This window comes from Eublepharis macularius, chromosome 19, assembly GCF_028583425.1.
Source record: "Eublepharis macularius isolate TG4126 chromosome 19, MPM_Emac_v1.0, whole genome shotgun sequence".
NCBI classification, from domain to species: Eukaryota; Metazoa; Chordata; class Lepidosauria; order Squamata; family Eublepharidae; genus Eublepharis; species Eublepharis macularius.
The window spans coordinates 11,816,171-11,839,872 of NC_072808.1; the positions used below are offsets into that span (position 1 = coordinate 11,816,171).

The following is a 23,702-nucleotide window of genomic DNA, read 5'->3' on the forward strand; positions in this document are numbered from 1 at the left end:
AAACCAAAAAGACCCTCATGATCACTCAGTGGAGCGGTGGAGAGCAGCAGCCCTGTACCGAAAGCATCTTTTAGGGTTACCAATTCTGGGCTGGGAAATTCCTGGAGATATGGAGGCAGAGCCTGGGGACGGAATTTGGGAAGGGAGCACAGTGGAGCCGTGATGCCATAGAGTCAGACCTCCAGAGCTGTAATTTTATCCAGAGTCACAGATCCAGAGGAGTTAGCTGTGTTAATCTGTAGTGGCAAAACAGTAAACAGTAAGACTAACCGAGCTTATTGTAGCATAAGCTTTCGAGACCCACAGCTCTCTTCATCAGATGCATCTGTGGTTTTCCAAAGCTTCTGCTACAATAAAGTTGGTTAGCCTTAAAGGTGCTACTGGACTCTTTACTATTTTCTCCAGGCGAACCGATCTCTGCAGTATGGAGTTCCCCTTCTGGGAGAACTCCGGGCCTCACCTGGAGACTGGCACCCCCTGAGCCTAAAAGAGAGCCAGCCCAGGGGCAAAAGGAAGGGTGCGCGCGGCGCCAGCCGGAGGGGCCAGAGAAGCCACCCCCAGCCGCCCCTTTCTTGAGATCCCCCGCAGGGGGATCCCAGACCGAGTCACGCGGCGAGGGAGACTTGGAAGAAGAAATCCGCTTCGCCGGCCTCGCCTTCCTCCACGTTTCTCTCCCGGCCGGCCGGCCGGCCAGCCTCTCCTCCGCCCCGGCTGCTCGGCCACGGCGCAGCCTCTCTTCCTCCTCCTCCTCCTCCCGCGGCTCTTACCTTGGCTCTCCCCGGCCGGGCTCACGCCCTCCTCCTCTGCCGCTCGCCCTTTCAGTCCATCTGCCGGGGAGCAACGAGACTCGGGGTCCGGCGTCGTGGAGCCCAGCGCGGGGTGCAGCCCGGGCATGGGTGGGCCCCGGCCGGCTGCCACCTCCTCGGGGCAGGGCGCGCACGGAGAGCGCTCACGGGCGACGGGCGACGGCTCCGCCCGGGGCCATGAGGCTGGGCTGCGGGCAGGGCGGCTCAGTGGCGGGGCCCGGCCCGCTCCATCCCTCCTCCGCCGTCGGATCCACCTGCGCCCCGCTTCTCCGAGCGCGCACAGCCGCGGGCGCAGGCGGGGAGGAGCCGCCCGGCGAGGCACAGGAGCGGCAGCGCAGGCGGGCAGGAAAGGCGGCCGAGCCTGGCAGGCGAGAAAGGCGCCCGCTCGGCAAGGGGGGAGCGCGGCATTGTTCGGCTCCGGCGCTCGCCATTGGCCCGGCCTCAGCCAATCGCCAGCGCGCACCGCCGACTTCGCCGTTCGAAGGGCTCCATCTGCTGCCGGCAGCGCCGGCCAGGGAGCGCTCGGGCTGCGCTGCGGGGCCGCCGGGCTTCCCCGCAGCGATAGACCCTTCGACGGCTGGCGCTTAGCGTTAGACGGCGCTCTTACGCAGATCGCCCCGGGCGGAAAGGAAGCCCCTGGTTCGTCTGCTGCAGCAAAAGGAAACCGGAGCCCGGCGGGTTGCCAGCTCCAGGTTGGGAACTACCTGGAGATTTTGGAGGTGGAGCCTGGAGAGGGTGGGGTTTGGGGAGGAGAGGGGCTGCAGCGGGGTATAATGCCGTAGAGTCCACCCTCCAAAGCAGCTATTTTCTCCAGGAAAATCGAAAAGAGTCCAGTAGCACCTTTAAGATTTACCAACTTTACTATAGCATAAGCTTTCGAGAATCACAGGTCTCTTCGTCAGATGCGTGTTTCTCAAAAGCTTATGCTACAGTAAAGTTGGTTAGTCTTAAAGGTGCTACTGGACTCTTCGATTTTGCTACTACAGACTAACACGGCTAACTCCTCTGGATCTATTTTCTCCAGGGGAACTGATCTTTGTTGGCTGGGGATCAGTTGTAATTCCGGGAGATCTCCAGGTCCTACCTGGAAGCTGGCAACCCTACACCGGATTCATTTCTTGAATCTTCTACTCCGCCTTTCTCACTGAGACCCAAGGCGGATTACACAGGGTGGGTTAGGAAAGTCAATTTGAAAGTCATTGCAATAAACATGTAATAGAGTGAGGGTGGAGAGTGCCTTCCAGTCATAGCTGACTTATGGCAAGAGACTAACAGAGGTGGTTTGCCATTGTTGCCTCTGCAAATCTGGTCTTCCTTGGTGTCCCATCCAATTCCTAACCAAAGCCAACCCTTAGCTTCTGAGATCTGATGAGATCAGGCTCACCTGGCTTATCCAGGTCAGGGCATGTAGCAGAGTAGTGGTGGAGAGTGCCCTCAAGCCATAGTTGAGTTAGGGCGACCCCTGGTGGGGTTTTCATGGAAAGAGACTAACAGAGGTGGTTTGCCATTGCCTGCCTCTGCAGCCCTAGTCTTTGTTGGAGGTCTCCCATCCAGTTATTAACCAAGTCCAACCTTGCTTAGCTTCTGAGATCTGACGAGATCAGGCTCACATGGGCTATCCAGGTCAGGGCATGTAACAGAGTATATACCTAAAAATCTGCAAAGATTTTAAACTGGCAGAAAGCCAACACAGAGCTGACAAAATGCTGAAACACAGCGTTATGAATTCAAAGACTGACATATTAAACAACATAGGAACTATCCAGTAGGATCATACTTATATCAATAGTAGTAGAATCTATGGTCTATCAGTACCTACAGCAATCGGTGTAAAGTCTATGGTCCGATGAATCTCTTTGAGACCTTGAAGACTAACATTAATTCCAGTATCAGTGTTCCTGAGACATATCTATGCAGAGGATTCCCAGTTGTCAGGTGGGTGGGTGGAGATGTCCCAGAATTACAACTGATCTCCAAGTTTCGAGTCCAGTAGCACTTTAGAAACCAACAAGATTATTAGGGTGTAAGCTTTCCAGAGTTAGAGCTCCAAATTCTTTGGTATCTGAAGAAGGGAGCTCTGACTAGAGAAGGGCATGAACTGGGGAAAACCGAACCATGTGGTTCGTGGTTCATCAAATTTCACGAACCACGAACTTTCATGAACCTGCCCCTGGTTCGCGAACCGGTTCATTTGCTACGTGAAACGTCACATCCAGGTCAGAAAATCATCACTTTTGGCTCAGCAGAAGGTCACTTCTGGGCCAGCAGAAGTTCACTTCCAGGCCAGCAGGTCTGCAGGAAGTCCGTCCCTTGTTGCCTAGGAAACTGATTGATTGGCACCAGGCTGTCTGCAGTGACGAACCAAAAAACGAACCAAACGAACCAGCCTAAAAGTTCATGGCGGTTCATCAGAAATGGGATCTGACGAACCGCTGGTTCGCGAACCACGAACCAACTTGGTTCGTGCTGAATTTTGGTTTGTATTTCGGTTCATGCACATCTCTAGCTCTGACTCTCAAAAGTTTATAACTTGAAAATCTTGTTGTTCTTTGCAGTGCTACCTACCTAAAACTGATCTCCAGGTGACAGAGATCAGTTCCCTACAGAAATAGCTGCCTTGGAAGGTGGACTCTATGGTATTATACCCAGCTGAGGTCCTTTCTCTCCCAATCCATAATTAATGGAAGGCAGACCATTTGCTTGTGTTACCAAACTAAGTGACATTTGGGGCAAGTCCCAGTCTAAAGCTATGGAAGTTAACTGTCTGAAGAGATTCTGCATAGAGTTACAGCATAAACAAGTTGGGGTTTTTTTGCCAGGGAGAAACCAAGGAAAGGTGCCATAGCAAAATTAAACTGCAGTCCTGTGGTACCTTAAGAATTAACAAAACTTTATTCCAGCACAAACTTTCATGGACTAAGAAATTTGACATCTCCCCACTCCCGCCATTGAACAAAGATAGAACCATTTTAGCAAAACTTTGGGCTCCCCACCCATTAAAAGGTGTTAACTAGCTAAGCAAAGCGAGTGAGTTGTCTCTTTGTTTTTCTTGTTTAAATTTGGATTTGACATAATTACATTTCATCCTCTGCTTCCTGCATTTCATGGTCCTTTGACCTTGCTGTGTTTTTTTTAAAAAATGCCTCCTACCTAAAAGGTCTGCCTACATTAGAAGAAGAAAGCTTTGGCCTTTTTTGGATAGCTTTTAAGGTACTAGATAACCAGAGCTTTTTTCCAGGGAAAAGAGGTGGTAGAACTCAGTGGGTCACCAGCACAAGGGGCAACTCTTGGCAGGAGATGGTGCCCCTGGTACCACATGTGCGCGTGCAAAGTGTGTGCACGCTCCCAGGACCAAAGACGTCACTTTGGGTCAGCTGGAACAAGGGGGGAGTTTTTAAAAGTTTAAATCGCCCTCAGTGAAAATGGTCACATGGCTGGTGGCCCCACCCCCTGATCTCCAGACAGAGGGGAGTTGAGATCGCCCTCCCTGTTGCAGCGCGGAGGGCAAGCTAAACTCCCCTCTGTCTGGAGATCAGGGGGCGGGGCCACCGGCCATGTGACCATTTTCAAGAGGTGCCGGAACTCTGTTCCACCGCGTTCCAGCTGAAAAAAAGCCCTGCAGATAACTGTCTATGAATTAAAAGGAGGTCATTTCAGTCTTAATCTCAGAAGGATAGCCACGTTACAATTCCATCTTAAACAGTCAGACCTTTCTAAATCCATCGGAGTCCATGAGTTTAGAAAGGTTTAACTGTGTTTCAGATTGTACTGTTCGTTGCAGCAGAAATAAATAGGAGTCTTGCAGCTCCGTAAGGACTAACCAGATTTTATTCCATCGTAATTTTTATTTTTTTTTATTTTGAGAAATTTAAGATCCAATTAAAAGGGGAGGGGGGGAAAGAAAAGAGAGAGAAAACAGAAATGGAAACTAAAGGAAAAAACCAAAGGAAAATACATCAAAAATTTACCTTTTGTGTGGATTACAGCCTACTTCACATCTGAAAATGTGGTCAACAAATGCTTATTTTGGAATAAAATCTTGCTCATCCTTAATACCTTTAACACCAAACTCCTGTTTATTTTACTTCAGTCTTATGGGTTTTTTTAATATTAATTTGGAAGAGTGTATGCAGAATAAATAGGTTATGAGAAAATAGACCAAATAACCTCATTTAACTCCTATTTTGCATTCCTACATTTCTAAGACAACAAATCCCAGAATTAGTGTTTTTCTTTTTTAAATAAAAAGTTCCAATTTGTCTTTTGTGAGAGATGAATAAGCATGTCGAAATTTTGTTGAGTTTCCAATCTACTGTCAAGCACTGAAAAACAAAATTTTATTTTGAAGTCTTGTCAGATCAAGTGCACAGTTACACAGACTGTGGCTACATATATTGGTAGAGGAGAAGCAATTCTTAGCTTTACTTTTTAAAAAAAGTCCCATGATCTTATCTCCCTAAGCACACAACCCATAAAATGCACAAACTGGCCTGATTTGTGATTTGGCGCAGAGCACAGGTGACAGAACAAAGTGTACTACTTCTAGACCTTAGGTGGTAGATTCCAAATTTGAATATTCTTTTCCATTAAAAAAGAAACTACTCCATGCAGCTAGAAAACTGGCGCAACAGGGAAAAAGATTCTGCTGAAGTTTTGTTTGCCGGGTGCTTTGAACATACAAGGATATTCTAAAATGTAGTTCTCCATGGTCCTCCTCTCTTGCTGTCTGAATTGGTACAGGGCATTCTAGGATCTCATCCTTCGTATGAACCAGGTAGGGCTGCCCGCTCTGTCTGGACTGGGAAATTCGTAGAAATTTGAGGGTGCAGCCTGGGTGGGCAGAGTTTGAGGAGGCAAGGAACCTCTGCAAGGTATAATGCCCTAGAGCCCACACTTCCAAACAACCATTTTGCCCAAAAGAACTGACTGCTGTAGTCTGAAGACCAGTTGTAATTTTGGGAGATCTCCAGCCACCTGGGGCAGAGTGGTAAGCTGCAGTACTGCAGCCCAAGCTCTGCTCACGAACTCAGTTTGATCCTGGTGGAAGCCGGGTTCAGGTAGCTGGCTCAAGACTGACTCAGCCTTCCATCCTTCTGAGGTCAGTAAAATGAGTACCCAGTTTCCTGGGAGTAAAATGTAGATGACTGAGGAAGGCAATGGCAAACCACCCTGTAACAAAAGTCTGCCAAGAAAACATTGTGATGGAACGTCCCCCCCCCATGGGTCAGTAATGATTCGGTGCTTGCACAGGGGACTACCTTACCTTTTTACCCCCAGCCACCACCTGGAGGCTAGAAGTAGAAAAATCACACCGTGACTAACTAACTAATAGGAAGTGAAGACCAATGTATAACACAATCAAGACGTACAAAACAAAAGAGAAGTAAACTGAGAACCCAATAGAGATTTAATGTGACTTAGCAGTAATAACTGCTGTACCTCTCCCTGAACCCACTTGCCTGTCTTTTGGCAAATGTAATTAATGATGATGATGATGATGATGATGATGATGATGATGATGATGATGATGATGATGATGATGATATAGAGGGCAACAGGAACTGCCAAAAGGCAGGCAAGCAATAGTATATCATATATAAGTTCCAAGGTCTATTTCACGGTCTATTTTTAAAGTGCAAGGTGCTTGTAAACAATATCATCAAACCTTCCTATGATAATGTACAAGGTACCTATGGCTACATATAATGTCTAAAGTGCCTAGGCCTCTCTATATACATTCAATAAATTCAAGAGTTATACAGCACATTCACCATCATGAGTATAGTCCAAGAAACCAGTGGTAAGCAACACACATGGGTACAATCAACAACATATAGCAAATGTACAAGTATGTATTCATAACTTTTCCAGGTAGATGTATGGAAACTGGCAGGGCTTTTTTTCTAGAAAAAGAGGTGGTGGAACTCAGTGGGTTGCCCACGGAGAAAATGGTCACATGGCTGGTGGCCCCGTCCCCTGATCTCCAGACAGAGGGGAGTTTAGATTGCCCTCCACGCCGCTTGGTGGTGCGGAGGGCAATCTAAACTCCCCTCTGTCTGGAGATCAGGGGGCGGGGCCACCAGCCATGTGACCATTTTCAAGAGGTTCAGGAACTCTGTTCCACCACGTTCCAGCTGAAAAAAAAAAGCCCTGGAAGCTGGCAACTCTAGAACCAGGACTGCCATGCAATAGAGTTACTTGCTGCAAACTAGTCCAAGTAGATGCACCTAGCTGCTTCCAAATTGCCATGCGGTATGCTTAAGGAAGTCACTCAAGGAGAAGTATGACTACAGTTTTGCTATGTGTCTGTGCTGGGGCGTGATTGGATACTAAAAAAAAAAAAAGCCTTGTCCAAAACTTCACAGAAACCCTTAGTTATTTTAGGGATCACATTCAGCTGGTCTGTTCAGGAGCCAATCCCAGTTTAATCAACGGGGCTTATTCCCAAGAAAGAATTCTTCGCATTGCAGCCTAACAGTGTAATCCTAAACAAAGCTACACTCTTCTACGTGTACTGATGTCAATGGGTTTTGAAGGCTGTAACTCTGTCTAGAATTGCACTAGTACGGCTATGCTCTCCACGGCTCACATTCACAATTAACGTCGGCCAAAATGGCCGCATTTGATTCCACCATGGCATGAAATTATTCAAGATTTTCTATTCCTTGGCTCAATCATCAACCAAAAGGGAGTCTGCAATGAAGAAATCAGAAGAAGATTGAGACTTAGGACGAAGCTACACATGACGAATGACACTTGAACGGCAAGTGGATTGAGTGGAGGGCAAGTGAACAGGGAGAAATACACTTGCTGTTCAAGTGTCATTCGTCATGTGTAGCTTGGCCCTTAGAAGAGCAGCTGTGAAGGACCTAGAAAAGATCCTTAAAGGTAAAGATGTCTCTCTGGGAACCAAGATTAAGATAACCCAAACTATGGTATTCCCTATTACTATGTGTGGATGTGAAAGTTGGACAGTGAAGAAAACTGATGGGAAGAAAATTGATTCATTTGAAATGTGGTGCTGGAGGAGAGCTTTGCGGATACCATGGATAGCCAAAAAGACTGAGTACAAGGTCAAATCAGGCCTGAATTCTCCCTAGAAGCTAAAATGACAAAACAGGCTATCGTACTTTGGTCACATCATGAGAAGACAAGATTCTCTGGGAAAGTCAATAATGCTGGGAAAAGTGGAAGGCAGTAGGAAAAGAGGAAGACCTAAAAGGAGATGGCTTGACTCAGTAAAAGGAGCCACGTCCTCCAGTTTGCAGGATCTGAGCAAGTCTGTTAATGATAGGATGTTTTGGAGGTCTTTCATTCATAGAGTCACTGTAGGTCAGATGCGACTTGACAGCGCATAACACACACACACGGCATGATGCCCTCAACTCTGGGAAAACTTGTAGGTTATCTATTCCTCTGGCAGAAGCTCTTTCAAGGTGGGAACCAGCTGTCAGCCATATATCCCACTGGGCAAAGGCTTTTGCCCGCTTACCTAAAATACAGGGCAGGTGCCACACTGAGAAATGGTGCTCGGAATAGTCACAGGGGGCTCCTGAAACACTGCATATCACTGATCTACCGTATCAATATATGCATAAAATCAAGGGTTAATTGAAAACACTCTAGGTTGCGTGCTTCTTTTTCTTTCAGTCCATCTTTAGCTTCCTTGTTGCAGGCAGAAATTTGAAAAGTTTAAGATCCGAAGGTGCAAATCCACAGTTGTTTTTAGGTGGCACTTTCTGCCCTGGCCCTACCCAGCACTCACTGTATTCCTCGCCACACCTTTGGCATCGAGCCCTGCCCATTGTTGTGCAGGCCCTAGTTAGCGCAGTCATAATTCCACCTGGACAGGCTCCCAAATCTACACCCTTCCTGATCCCAGGAAGCAACGCCAGGAAGCAAAGAACGGCTCTGGATCTTTCAGGGCACTGCTGCTGAAATGCTCCAGATCTTACTGCTCAGATAGACGGCTGTTTTCCAGGACACTCATTCCAAGAAAGTGGACCCACTTGCAAAAGGTCGGGGAGAGGATTTCTCCGTTCTACAGCCCAGCATGAAATGTCTCCAATATGTCTCATTCCCCACCTGTTGCATTCTGTGCTGATTGTAGCCACAAGTTACAGTGAATACAGATACACTCCTTGTACTATGTTCCCTTGATTTTTTAAAATACATGCATCGAGTAGCTCTCATGTTTCACTTAAATATCAAGTGTGACATGTGATGCAAACCCTCCATTTATCCTGGATTCAATTGCGCAGTGCACAGGCACAAATGTATGCAACGAAAGATAATATCACAGTCCCCAAAAGAAACTATAATGATGTCTATCTGCCTGGTCTGCTGCCCTCACTAAGCCTCTGAGAAGCTTTTCAACTGTATCCTGAAACTATGCATAATTATACTGTATGAAAAACGTGAATACATGCACATTATTCTCAATACGTGGTTTTTGATGCTCCTTGGTACCTCTATCAAGGTTGTTTTGGAGGACAGGTGTTCCTAACATTAGATCCTAGTTAAGGATCCCCCCTCCCCCAAACTAGCTATCATTATCTTTCCCTATCACTCTGCTTTGCAGCTGCAGAAATAACATATTAGCCTCTTACGGTATCGTCCTTCCCCTGTAGCCAAGTTGTTTGCATGAAGCCTGTTAAAAAGCCATGCCCTGGATAAAAAAATGCCATATCATTTGACATTGGACCATTTATTTTTGGGATAATGACTACTGCTTGAGTTCTGTAGCCATAATCCCTAGAAAGGGAGTTCTTCGTGGATCCAAAAGGGACATACACCCCTATTGCTGAACCACCCTACTTCTGAATAGCGAAGGAAAACAAGTTAAAGGAACTGGTAGTCTGTGCTAGGGGTTATGAGCATACAGTTAACGCTGCATACAAAATAGATAAGGTGATTTTTTGTGTGTGGGTGTTATGAAGATTAAACAGAGGAGGTGAGAAAGATATTCTCAGTTACTTTGGGTCCCCGTTGGGGAGAAAAGTAGGGTATCGACATCTAAATAAATAGAAATAAATGGTGTCCACTTGCGTGGTTTCTTAGCTCCCACTGGCTACTTGATGCTTGGGGATAAAAGATCTGGAATGGAAGAACTGAGTAGGGTGTTTTGGTTCACTCCTGGCCCACAGACTAACTAGCAAAGTGCTGAGCTCATTGCAGGCAGAAATATCACGGCCATGGGACCTTGGTATGGCAATAGGCAGAGACTTTCTTAATCCAGAGAAGCAACCATGCTGATCTGTTCCAGCAAACATATTAAGATGGCACCACAAAGATGAACAAAATTGTAAGAGGTTTTGCAAGCAGCACATACTTGCTGAGCGAGAGTTGACGGCTTTTGATGGCTGGTGGCTATTAGCGATGAATATTCCATCTGCCTGAACAGGACAAGGCGGTGACTTTGAATACAGCCAGAGAAGAAATTTGGATTTTGCAGGTAGCTTGCAAAACCTGTGGGGTTCAGGGTGTATGCAATATTTTGGGGGAGCAGTCAGAGAGCCCAGCTGGTCTGGATATCTGGCTCCCTTGGTTTCTATTTGGAAATATTACATTATGAACAAGCCTTAAATCTTGTACTTCTCCCTGGAAGAAAAACAATTTTGTAAAAAATTTGCCCCCAAACGTCCTACTTTTTGAGGAAGGGGTGTGAATAAACAAGAGTCCCGCTGAAATCAGAAGACTTCTTTATAACTGAAATTAATCACGGAAGGCATTCTCCTCGCAGTAACGGTACTTAAGGTTGGCAACAACCTAGAGGGGAAATGTTTTGTACCTTTAACAGAGGCTTAATGCGTGGAAATGGGCAGGTGACACTTTTCATGGCATTGAGGTAAGTAACATCTCTTGGTAACTAACATCCCATTAAATCTTTGTTAAAAGAGCAGGGCATTTTTTCCTCCAGGCTGTGCCTGTTAGCAACACTAGCCTCTATCCATCTCACTTGTTTCCGCCTGGGAAGAAACCACAGCTGCATATACGTGGAGGCACGAAAATGTGCACCCTGCCAAGGTGGCATCAGCAATCGGGCAGGAATGGCATACATACACACCTCCCGTTGCTTTTGCACAACAACAATTTTGGTGGACCCCCTGTGGCCCAGAGCCTTTGCTTTTCCATTCATTTTTCCTTTCTGTATCAAACCCTAACGCTGTGGCCTCAAAAGGGAACAAGGCCTTTAAAGGGTTAAAAGTGATAAATAAATCGTTAGGTAGGATCCAGAAACCTAATTAAAAGAGTCCATGTTTGGGCTGTTAGCAGAGTCTATCGTTTAGCAGAAGAAGAGTGATTATAGGTGGTTGTGAGCTGGTTCTGGTGGCTGGTGTGTGTGCAAGAGAGAAAATAATAAATTCATACACTTGCTTTATACTTAACAAGGAAATTAGAGTTCTTTATTGTAGAAATTCCATACTCTGATAGGAAAGGAGGAGAGACAGATCCTAAGTACTTATGTAGTCTAAGGATAGACATGGATGCTAGGACAAGTCCTGCATCCATGCTGCCAGGATAGAGGGAGGAGAAGGAGAGAGGTATTGCCTGGAACAATGCCCGGAAGAGAAGAAGTGAGAGGGAGGAAGTCAGGAGGAGGAAATCCTGAGAATAGCAATCTACATATCAAAGTGACAGTTAGAGCAGTAAACAGTGTGTCCTGACCTCTCTATCTTTCTAACTCTTTGGTTTGCCCCCCCCCCCGAAACCTGAGGAAAGGGACTGCATTGAATCCTTCCCTTCCATGCCAGTCTGAAAGCAGAACTTTGCTCTGCCATTGGTTGCACCCATTGCAGTAGCGGAGGGAGTATCCTGAACGTTCCCCTATAGCCATTTCATGTATTCCCCTTGCAACTGGATTATAATGGGTTTATTTAAATCTACTGTAAAGAGGAAAGCTGCAGGAATTTCATTGGTCACACCTGGAAAGAGCACAGCATTGAAGGTGGATGTTCCCCTTCAACATGGGGCTTCCTTCTTGCTCTGTGGGGGAAAATCTCTGTGCGGAAGCAACCCAAGAAACCAACCCCCTATCACAACCTAAAGGTACATGAATCCAAGCATCAAATATTGAGAATGTCCAGGGAAGGTGAAAAGAACAGCTCTTCCAAAACAACAACAACAACATTCGATTTATATATCACCCTTCAAGACAACTTAATGCCCACTCAGAGCGGTTTACAACGTATGTTATTTTTATCCCCACAACAATCACCCTGTGAGGTGGGTGGGGCTGAGAGAGCTCTGAGAGAGCTGTGACTGATCCAAGGCCACCCAGCTGGCTTCAAGCAGAGGAGTGGGGAATCAAACCCGGTTCTCCAGATTAGAGACCTGCCGCTCTTAGCCACTACACCAAACTGGCTTTTTAACGCTTTTTATTCATTCCAGTTTGATCAAAGTTTCTTGACTGCCCTTTTTCGACCAGACTTGATCTGCTTCCCCCACCCTGTTCTCTTTCTTCTCCGGCATCCTTGCTTTTACAAAGCGCCGTGAAGTGAAGTAGCCCCAAGAAGCAAATCGAAAAGGTCTTTACCCACAGGATGAGTCATCACCTCGCACCCTCAGAAGTGAATTGGCCTGCCTTTTCCACAGGGCGAGTCTGAGTCATCACCAACCTACCTTCTGTCACTTAGCTGCAGACAAAATTGCTTAAATTCAGATAAAATCGGGGTTAAAATTTGAGGGTACTTGGAGTTGGAGGACCACTTTTCCCATTCCTCTTAGACCCCTCTCCAGAAATCAGGCCCTTCCTCCTCTTCCAACCCCCTGGAAAACCCTTGCCTAAGTCCACTCTGCAAGCTCTATCCAGGTCTTCTTTTAGGAGAGCTTGTTCGTTTTCTTTTTGTTGACCCTTGAGAGCCCTTTGTTTGGATTTTGTATTTATCACCAAAAATGACATAAATGGCTGTAGTTTTGAGAGTTGGGTTTGCAGTGGGGGTTTTTTGAAAATCATATTTGCAAAAGTTCTTTCCTGGACGTTTTTGATGTCATTGTTGGATTAATTATATCGAGCCCTTGAAAGATTAGGCGAGATAGGAATATTTTAAAATAACAAACAAGTCCATTTGAATGATGGTCAGCAAAAGTACTGATAGAGAGGGAACTTAGGAGGGGAACACAAAGTGCCGCTTGAGAAATGAACACATTCCATAGCTGTCCTAGCTGGTAAGAGTGTCTAGAGAATCCACCCCTTTTGCTGAAATGAGCTGGAGAATATTTCAATTTTGCAGTTTGAGAAAGATTTTTTTTCTTTCTCTCTCTCATCAGGATTGTGAGACTGGAATAATCCAAACAATTCTGCAAAATTCTCTTTAAAACAATTAGAAAGTGGGAGACTATGCAGGTGTCACCTGCATCTCCTGGAGCCAAGATACAAGTGAGGCCTTACACAGGTTGGACACTTGTCAGCTTCCCTCAAGTTTTGATGGGAAATGCAGGCGTTCTGGTTTTACAGCTTGGCTCTCCATTACAGCTGCAAGACCAGGATGCCTACATTTCCCATCAAAACTTGAGGGAAGCTGACAAGTGTCCAACCTGTGTCAGGCGTCACTTGTAGCTTGGCTCCTGATCTATTCCTCTGGCCGTCCTTTGGACTGCCCTGTAGTCTTGCCCACTGGCATGCAAAAATAAAGTACAGCAAGAAGAGGAGGAGGGCAGAGGAAGAAACTGGGCGAGAGAAACTGTGATGCCACAGCCAGTTACTATTACCCCATTTCTGGAAAAGATAATTTAAGGGGTGATTTGCCTGCAGTGTCATTTACACACGAGAAGGCTCATCTGGCCTGGATCTGGGAAAGCCAGCAAATCCCCACTGTCGCTCTACACGAGATGCCTCAGCATGTGTTCGACAAGTGTAGGGAGACGCAATGTTAGCCAGGAAGCACAGTTTTAAAAGACTGAGCTGGTGGAGATCGCTCCTCAGAGGGTTTGTTAATTTCAGCTTTGCCTCCCAAAGGCTCTGTCAATTTCACCTCTCCAGTCTACAACTGTGTGGGATTGCAAGCAGAGGGCAGCCGGGAATGGAAATGGGCTGGAGCTGCCTTCCAGAGCCGAGCTTGGATCTAGAGCGGTTATAATGGGCTGAAGTTTCCCTTCTGGCATTTCACAGCCCCTTCACACAGCTCCAGTGTATAGCAAAGTCTTTGCCCTGCAGCCGGCTCTGTCTTTTCAAACTGCCCTTCCTGGCTAACACTGCATCTCCCAACACATGTTCTTTGCATGTCAAATGTCTCATGTGCAGAGACTACAGAAGGTTGCTGGATGTCCTCGGACCAGCCATGTATCCTCGGTCTAAATTACTTCACAGAGTTGTCTTGAAGATAAAATGGAGGAGAGGTGAACCACTTGGGTCTGCACTGGATGTAAATGAATGAAGTAAGGGATAAAGGCCCTGGTTCCTAATTTCTTGGAGGGAAAAAAAAATCAAAGGACATTTTATCTTTCAAAATCACAGAGGGGAACATAAGATCAGACCAGACCAGACTAGATCAGGTCAATGGTCCATCTAGTCCAGCATTCGTTCTCACACAGTGGCCAACCAGCTGCCCCGAGAGCCAACAAACAGGGCACAGAGGTGAAGCCCTCCCTCCACCTTGTTTTTGCCTCCTAGCACTTGGGTTTCAGAGAGTTAACTACCTCTGAGTATAGAAGCTCCCTTTAGTCATCGGGCTAGTAGCTGTAGAAGAACCTCTTCCCCATGAATCTGTCTAATCTCCTCTTATAAGAACCGAAGAGAAAAGTGGTGGAGTATAATTCACGATCTAAACATTTCTGCCGGTCTTCCCAAATGCGTCTGTAATTGTGGAAATGATGGTGCGCGCAAATGGGTAAGACGTGCAACGTTTCGTTCCGCTGCTGTCATTTCCTGCACGTGGCCTCCTGGGGGACTCGGCTCCCAGGGACACTTCCTTTCAAGTGGTCACTGTGCTGACATTCGATAGGACCCAACTCATCGAAACTAAAATGAAAGCAACATCAGCAAGGAAGGGTGAATATAATTAGCTCGAGAGGCTCTCACGTTGCTATTTATATACGCAGATGAAGACGAGGCAGAAAAAGAAAGAGCTGAAGTGGAATCACAGAAACTGGCAATTTGGAGGAAAACGCAGAGCAGGGGTGCGATTAGCCCGACGTCTATGTTCCATAAACTGGAAGAAACTATTCAAAGGAGGGCAAGAAGTCCCCGGATGTTGAGAATCAACATGGCCAAGGCGCCCACTGTAGTATGGAGAAGTAGATTTTGGGTTCCCCTGCTGAAGTCTCTGGTTTGAAAGTTATGTTTTGACCAGCTGGAAATCTTAACAACTTGCACGAAAGAAAGTAAACTTTACTCCAGGCCTGGGTCAGTGATAGAGCACCTGCCGTGCATGCCCCAATTCATTCCTCAGCATCTTCTGCTAATGAACTTTGGCTAGTGGAGGGTTGGAAACACTTTGCAGAGCTGCTGTGAGTCACGGTAGACAAGACTGAGTGAGACAGACCAACAGTCTGACTTGAAATTGCAGCCTTCCATATCACTCACGTAAATATAATTCTGCCTATGCTGTTGTATTAGAAGTTCAATGTTGTTCCTGTTTGGATTTTTACAAGATAGCTGTTCTCACCCGGACGGACACCCCCTCTCACTTGTGGTACGCACAACACATCCCCCCCCTCCCCAAATCTCTTCTCAGTGGTTTGCACTTCTGCCCCTGCTTGACAGCAATGTGAGCAATGTGTGGTATCACTTCTTTGATCACTGTGCTTTTGTGTCAAAAGAGCATTTCTTCTGTTCCTTGCATATTAGCTTGCACAGAAGTGTGCATGGGTGGTTTAGAGGCAGGAATGCCACAGATGGTGGGAGATCCATGAAATGACTCTCCCCAGGGAAACAGCAGCAGCCATGATCCCAAGTGGAGCCAAGCAGCCGATCGAAACAGATTCCCTTCCCCCAGGCCATCATCGGCTCAGGAAGGGGGAAAAAGACAGGCATAATCGGTGTCTGTCTTTTTACCCCTTCCAGAAGATGTTAACAGCCTGGTGGACGAGCTCAGTTTCAATCAGCAAAGCTGCTGGGAGGAAGGATCAAGCTCCTTCTCCACCCATGCTGTGGTGCTAATTCTGAATTGCCCCACTATTTTTGCAATTTACTTCTAAAAATAGCCACATCTGGTCTGGCTCAGCCTTCCATCTGTTACGGAATTAGACTCGCTCCGATACAGACATTCCATCTCAAAACGCTTGGTCCAATGGCTTGGTTTCCCATCCCGTTAGTGTGACATAACTAGAATTAGCTCCTCACCAGGATTCTCTGCAAGAAAAGGAATATAGGACAGACATAAGCAGTGACAAAGGAGGTCAGGGGAGCCCCCACGCTTCTGGCTTTCTGCAAACAATGCAAAACTGAATTATCCAAAAGAGCTTTTTACTCAGAAAGGGGGGCTGAATTGTAGGGAAGGGGTCTCAGATGTCTCACTAACAAGTTAGGGTACTAGGGACCATAGATTTCACCACTATGTTGCCTTATTTCTTATCTGTTGCTTTAAGTACGTGTTCCTATGAGTTCCCTATGCTTCCAGTATGATTCTAGTGGGAAGTTCTATGTTGTCTAATGTCAGTCCTAGAATTGCTCTTGCTCCATTTCAGCATTTCTTCAACGCTGTATCGGATTCTTGATAATGCTATGCCTTTGCAAACTTGTATTTATTTACCTGACGGCATTGTTTATGGAAATGTCCTCGATATTGATTGTACTAATGTCACACTATGTAATTCGCCTTGAGTCTCAATGAGAAAGGAGGGCTATAAATGACATAAATAAGTGACATAAATAAATAAATAATGTGTCCCTTTCGCATGTACAGTACCTGGGCTGTTTCCACACAGCTTACCTTGTTGTGGAAAATAGCGAAATCTTGCATGAAATCTCGTGAGAAGACGCTGTTATTGAACAAGAAGACACAATAACAGCATTTTCTCGCGTGATTTCGCACGAGATTTCGCTATTTTCCACAACAAAGTAAGCTGTGTGGAAATGGCTCTGAACTGGGCTTGGTAAGTGACTTTTAAGCAACGCTGGGTGCTTCTGATCCGAATCATCTGGTTAGACTCTTAGCAATGGCAGCTGAGGTTCTGCAAAAGATCCCTTTGCTGCTTCTATCAGCATTTTTGTACAGAGCTGCAGAAGACTGCTGGGTAGACTCTCTGTTTGCACAATGTGACGGCCAAGGCCATTAATCTTAGACAGCAGCATTCACATGACCTTGCTTTGCATCACCCTTTGCATCATGCATAAAGTTTGCTTGGCAGATGTCCAAGTGGAGAAATGCCCCCGCAAGGCGCTCAGTTTGAAGACCGCTGCAGTCTAAGGGGGAGTTCTAGGACCACTTGGTATTTCTTGCTATCACCTGGACAGAGGTAGAAAGGGCTGGTCCAGGCACCTGCCCATAATGCGCAAATCAGCCAATGATGTGCCTTCTCCCACCTGCTGTGGACCTGAGCCAGGCACCCTCTTGGTGTGGAAATCAGAGCAATGAGCCAAGCGATGCTACACAGGGGCAAAGCAGAGAAGCCCTTAGGACTAGACAGTTGCCGGCTTCCCTCGCATGACGTTTGCAAAGTGTAGACCAGCTCTCCAGATAGCTATTTTCTAAAGCCAAAGAACGGCACTTCTTGAAACCCAGTGTAGTGCAAGAACAGCAGACGAACCCTGTTGGATCAGACCTGTGGTCCATCTACTCCAGTGTCTTGTTTCACACAGCAGCCACTGCAGTTGCCCTGCCACTATGCTCACGGAACCAGCAGCAAGCGCCACGCCACACCAGTGATAGTTTTGCCTGCTTACCGTGTTGGCATTGAGCATCCTTTTTGCCACCCTCCCCCAGCTTGGAGCTCGGGGCAGCTTTGCCTGTTGCCTCTGGCGAAGATTGCCCCTGGATCTGACTCAATATAATGTCTTCAGGTAACCCAGGTTTCCCCCAAGGGCTTATGCCTCCCAAGAAACAAAATTCAGACCCCACAATTAGTCCAACATGCTGTTAACAAAGCCAGCCTGGTTTGACATCCGGGGTTGCTGGATCATCTCACTGTGACAGCTATCATTTAATCAAACTATATAGTGTATCGTGGATACAGCATGAGCCTAACCTTCTCTGCAGGGTCGTTGTGTGGATAACATGGAGGAGATCCTTGTGGTGCCGAACTCCTTGGGCGATCAAAATGTAATAAACATTGTGTGGGGGTTCTCTGGCCACTAAATTGCACTTCCCTTTTCCTATGAAAGAACAGCACAGCCAGAAGTCAAGAATATGCACATTGCCCAAGAGCATGTTTGGCTCTTTTGCTGCAATATCCTCTCTGACTGGAAGACAGACCTGTGAGCCAGCAGATGAGAACACTCTGTGCCCATTAGAGAAGAAGATGGGCCGGCCTGATTAAGACCCACTTGTCTGGCTAGATGACCCCATTGCGCCTTCCTGTTCGGCGGATTCTTCAGGCCTACAAAGCTATTTGACCGGATGGAAAAGGGGGCTCAACTGGAGCAGAGGAGCCAGATGTGGTTCATCGTGGGGAATGTTAGAGCCACGCTACAAGTGACGCCTGACCCAGGTTGGACACTTGTCAGCTTCCCTCAAGTTTTGATGGGAAATGTAGGCATCCTGGTCTTGCAGCTGTAATGGAGAGCCAAGCTGTAAAACCAGGACACCTACATTTCCCACCAGAACTTGAGGGAAGCTGACAAGTGTCCAACCTGGGTCAGGCATCACTTGTAGCTTGGCTCTTAGTGAAACTTGGCTAAAGATCACAAAGAAACTCACTGCGATGGCTAGAGTTGCAAAGAGGGGATCCCTCTTCTTCCGCCAGGCATATGGTGGAGGCTAGGTTGGGCCTCCACTGGCCACACTAAAGATCTGTCCACCACCCTACATATGAGCCAGGGCTTGAAAAGCAGAATTTTATCATCACCATCTGAAGAGAAGCTGTATTGTATAGTTTTAATGTTATTTGTATAATGTTTTATCTGTTTTTAACTGTTATTTACGTAAATTGAAATGTACTCTACCCTGAGCCCGCCTGGCGGGGAGGGCAGACTAAAAATCTAATCTAATAAATAAATAAATTCCTTCTCCCTGCCACAGTCAGGGGGCCGCCCAGAAGGTGGCAAAAGTGTGATCTAACCTGGCATGGGGAGCACTGAGGAACATCTTTCCGGCTTACTGCCGGAAAGCAAGCCGCAAAATTAGAAACATAGAAATATACACGACAGTTACAGATTGTTACTGTTATACCTTATTTAATTCTCGCTAAATTATAGAATAAGACGAAGGGGAGGGATTGGTGGGAGGGGGAGGGAAATTGGGGTGGGGTTATTTTTTTTCTCTTCTATTCAGTTTCTCATAATTATTCTTTTATTTATCTAAAATTAAAATAAATAAATATATAAACAGAAATATACAAACATAGAGCTGGAGTGAACCACAAGGGTCATCTAGTCTAACCCCCTGCACAATGCAGGAAATTCACAGCCATCTCCACCCCTCTCATCTCCCCCCTCTCATCTCCTGCAGTGACCCCTGCTCTATGTGCAGAGGAAGGCAAAAAAAACCCCCTCCAGGATCCCCAGCCAATCTGGCCTGGAGGACAATTCCTTCCCGACAGAGTTCCATCTAGGGGCCAAGCTACAAGTGATGCCTGACACAGGTTGGACACTTGTCAGCTTCCCTCAAGTTTTGATGGGAAATGTAGGCGCCCTGGTCTTGCAGCCTGGCTCTCCGACTGCTGTCCAATGGACTTTTCAACTGTCACTCGTCCAACATTCCGCCAAGTTGCCTACATTTCCCATCAAAACTTGAGGGCAGCTGACAAGGGTCCAACCTGTGTCATCTGTTGCTGGTAGTTTGGCCCTAGGTTAACTTTTCCTTCCTTTTCCTGTAGGTACTTTAAGGCTTGGCTGTGACAATGAAGGACAAGAGCCAAAGGGTTCTTGACCCATTGGCTCTTCATTTCTAGCTCACAGATATTACCATGGACTAATCGAAACCTGATTCCCGGTTGACTCAAGCCATGTCGTTTTTGGTTTATCTATACGGTATTTGTTTGTTGCTACTGCAAGCTGCTTTTGATCCCATCAGGGAGAAAAGCAAGATACTTAAATATTGAATCAGTTAGTACTGCTGACATTTGCACACCAAGGCAGGAGAAAATACAACCACTGATGTTCTCGATTCATTTCACCGCCTGTCATTTTGTCACACACACCCAGCTTTCCACGGGGCACAATTTGAGACCTGTTTTCTACAGCTTGTGGGAAGAAGACAGATAAAGCTGCATCTCACGCTTCCTCGGTATCTGTAAAATTGTGGGTGCTGGCTCCTGATCCAGAAATGGACTCTGCCTCTCCAACAGTGCCAGAGCAGTAAGATGGTAAGCCAGCGCACTGATCCCAGCCTACCGAAGCTTCTCTCCACCATCACCCCTGCCGTCCTTCTGCAAAGCAGCAGCATTGGAGGAGAGCAGGGGAATGGCTCACAATGGGATGGAGCCCTCCTTCTTGCATCATGTCCCTCAAATTCTTCAACCAATCACTGCAGTCTCTGGCTCAGGGGCTGGCAGCCTGTGCATGCATGGCTCAATGGTGTGGCGTGAAAACACAGAGTAGGGTTTGCGGATGGGGATTCTGGGAGGGCTGGAAGAAAATGCACCTCGGTAACGAGAACCCAAAGCTAAATTGAAACCAGAAAGCCAGCAAGGTTGCCTGCAGCACAGATGTGTCCTACATTTGATTCCAATAAGCAAGGCCATGAGGCAGCCTAACTGCTGCACTGTTCAAATGGATCAAAAAGGCTCCTCCTTTGAAAGGGTTGCAGTGGTCCCCTTTTCCTTTGCTTGATACAATTATGTAAACAATAGGACCTCTTCCACTGGAGGAGGATCAGGACTAGAGATGAGCATGAACCGGAAAAAACCCGAACCATGTGGTTCATGGTTCGTCAAATTTCACGAAACATGAACTTTCATGAACCTGCCCCTGGTTTGTGAACCAGTTTGTTTGGTTCGTGAAAATGCCACACCCAGGTCAGGAAAACATCACTTCCGGGTCAACAGAAGGTCACTTCCGGGCCAGCAGAAGGTCTGCAGGAAGTCCATCCCCTGTTGCCTAGGAAACTGATTGATTGGTACCAGGCTGTCTGCACTGATGAACCAAAAAACGAACTAAACGAACCAGCCTAAAGTTCGTGGTGGTTCATCAGAAATGGGATCTGACGAACTGCTGGTTCGCGAACCACAAACCGGCCTGGTTCATGCTTAATTTTGGTTCGTATTTCAATTTGTGCCCATCTCTAATCAGGACTAGGGCTGCCAACTTCCAGGTGATGGCTGGAGATCTCCGGGAATTACAACTAATCCCCAGGCCACGGCGATCAGTTCCCCTGGAGAAAATGGCTGCTTTGGTAAGTGGACTCTATGGCATTATACCTCACTGAGGTCCCTTCCCTCCCCTCCCTAAACCCCGCCTTCTTCAAGCTCCACCCCCAAATCTCCGAGAGTTTCCAACCAGGACCTAGCAACCCTAATCAGGACCCCTGCATTCTCCATAGGGGTGGTATTTATTTATTTTTCTACATTATTTATAGTCTGCCTTTCTCACTGAGACTCAAGGCGAATTACACCATGTAATTCAATATGATCAACAGCTGGGACTTTCAATGAACAATTCAATACACTTACAGCAAAGTCCTAAGAAGAGTTACTGGGGGTAACTCTGCTTAGGATTTCACTCTAGGTTTAGATTACTAAACAAGGAGTACCATACATATTTGATTCATCAGTTCAACATTAAACTAAATTGATTTCACCAGCAAAGTACACAAATCTCAAAAAAATATTATTGGGAAAGGGAATTGGCTCTAACAGTCACCCCAGATCTATTCATAAATTTTGTAGGCCACATCCCACTGGAATCAAGTCATGCAATATCTGAGATGGGAATGAATGTACTCGAATCCTTAATCTTGGGATTTATACACCAAGACTATGCAAAGCTCTTTGGAAGTGAATCCATTGATTTAAATGGCATTTACTTCCAAGTATGAGCGCGTAGGTTTGTAACATCTTTGGAACAATCCAATGTATTGTGCACACATCCTACCCCACTGGTCAATACGACAAATTAAATTGAATTTTTTTAAGGGGTCCATACAAATTAGCACCTTGGGAGACATGGGTATGTCACTAAATTCTAGCAACGTAAGTCTACGTTGCTCATCCTATGAACGAATTTTGTGTACTGTGCGCTATATAGTTTCTGCCACAGCATGCACTTCCTCTTCTACTAAACCCTAAAACTTCAGTTTGTGGAAGATCAATGTTTTTCAATGAGATCTTCCACTCTTTGGTGGAAGAGAAAGTGTGTTCCATGGTAGAGATTACCTAGCACACATGGAACTCATTCATAGGATCGAAGTCTACCACAGCAAAATTGGTGGTAGGATATGAGCTTTCATGAGTCACAGCTCAGTTCTTCAGATACACAGCTATCCATCCTGATCTACCTTCTAAACCTGTAGAAGTCAATGAGATTAGGTTAGGTAAAAGTAGTCCCCTGTGCAAACACCAAGTCATTACTGACCCACGGGGGGATGTTGCATCACGACTTTTTCTTGGCAGACTTTTTGTTATGGAGTGGTTTACCCCCAGGAAACTGGGTACTCATTTTACCGACCTCGGAAGGAGGGAAGGTTGAGTCAACCTTGAGCCGACTACTTGAACCGGGCTTCCGCCAGGATCGAACTCAGGTCGTGACCAGAGCTTGGGGCTGCAATCCTGCAGCTTACCACTAAACCTGTAGAAGTCAATGGGATTAGAAAGTATAATTCTGTTTAGGATTGCACTCTAAATGCTCCTCTTTATCTAATAAGTAATTCAGCAAAAGGTAGTAGTTACTGAAAATAACCTGGAGAAAGATTATAGTGTTTTGAGAGAAGGGAATATCAGAAGAACTACTGTCAATGGGATGCTCTATCATCACTGGCTGGAGACAGCTTTTAAAAACAACAACACAGAGGAGTGAAGATGCTTTGAAAAAGGGGTTTTGTGCATACTCATTCCACTTTTGCCTCTGGTGTTGCAGGTTTTGCGTTGTTTCAAAAACCTGCCAAACCTGTTTGCTCAGAAACAGTGGAACAAAGTAAGGTTGTTTACATCATGAGAACTGCAGCCTCTCCCAAACCATTTCAAGCGTTCTTAAAAATTGTTGCCCTCCAGCATCTGTTCCCAGGTTTTAGGAGGAACTTCCCGCAAAACCCTGCAAAATCAGTTTGGCCAAAGAATAGCACAGGGCATTAGGAGAATATTATGGGATGCTTTATCCTGTCCACTTGCACTGTCTTAAAAACAACCCTCCAAAGCCCATCTGAAGAGGCAGAAGGAAAGATTGTAAAACTACTATATGATGGTTATAAGCTCTAGCTATTTGCAAGCGTCCCGTTTTCTCCAGCCTGTCTGGTTATAGTTAAGGCCTCTGACCTACTTTCTGGATCATTTACTGAGAGAAACGTTAATGCACACCCCAAACAATATAAACCAAGCCATAGCCCCCTTTGCTTTTTTTATGATCAATAACACTTTCTGGGAAAAGTCAGCACACACACAGAGCACTAGCCGTTTTCTGGAGCCGGCTTTGTGTGGTCTTAAGTACAGACCTCCAACCAGGAGCAAAAGTGGACACCACCACTGACGGTTAACCCCTTTCCACAGTCATGATTCCTTCCCTCCCATCAACAATGTAATTGCTTTTTTTAATTCATCATTTGGGTTTGACTTTCCCCAAGCAAGGCTCCTGTGACTTTAAAAGCTTTACAAAGAGTAGGCGTTTAAAACCTAAACGTTTATATCGATAGCTTACTGTTGTGAAGC

At 46.2% G+C, this 23,702-nt stretch overlaps 1 protein-coding gene across 2 annotated transcripts in view; it reads right to left on the reverse strand.

Annotated features, from left to right (window-relative positions):
* Positions 1-23,702, reverse strand: part of HDAC7 (histone deacetylase 7) — a 229,654-nt gene that overhangs the window by 139,627 nt on the left and 66,325 nt on the right. The window contains exon 1 of one of the 2 annotated variants that reach the window (XM_055003371.1): positions 768-1,143. The exons of the other annotated variant lie outside the window; for it this stretch is intronic. Coding sequence (XP_054859346.1) covers positions 768-894 — 127 coding nt within the window. The 5' untranslated portion in view covers positions 895-1,143. Of the gene's footprint in view, positions 1-767; positions 1,144-23,702 lie in introns of those variants that run through there. 2 annotated transcript variants of the gene reach the window in all.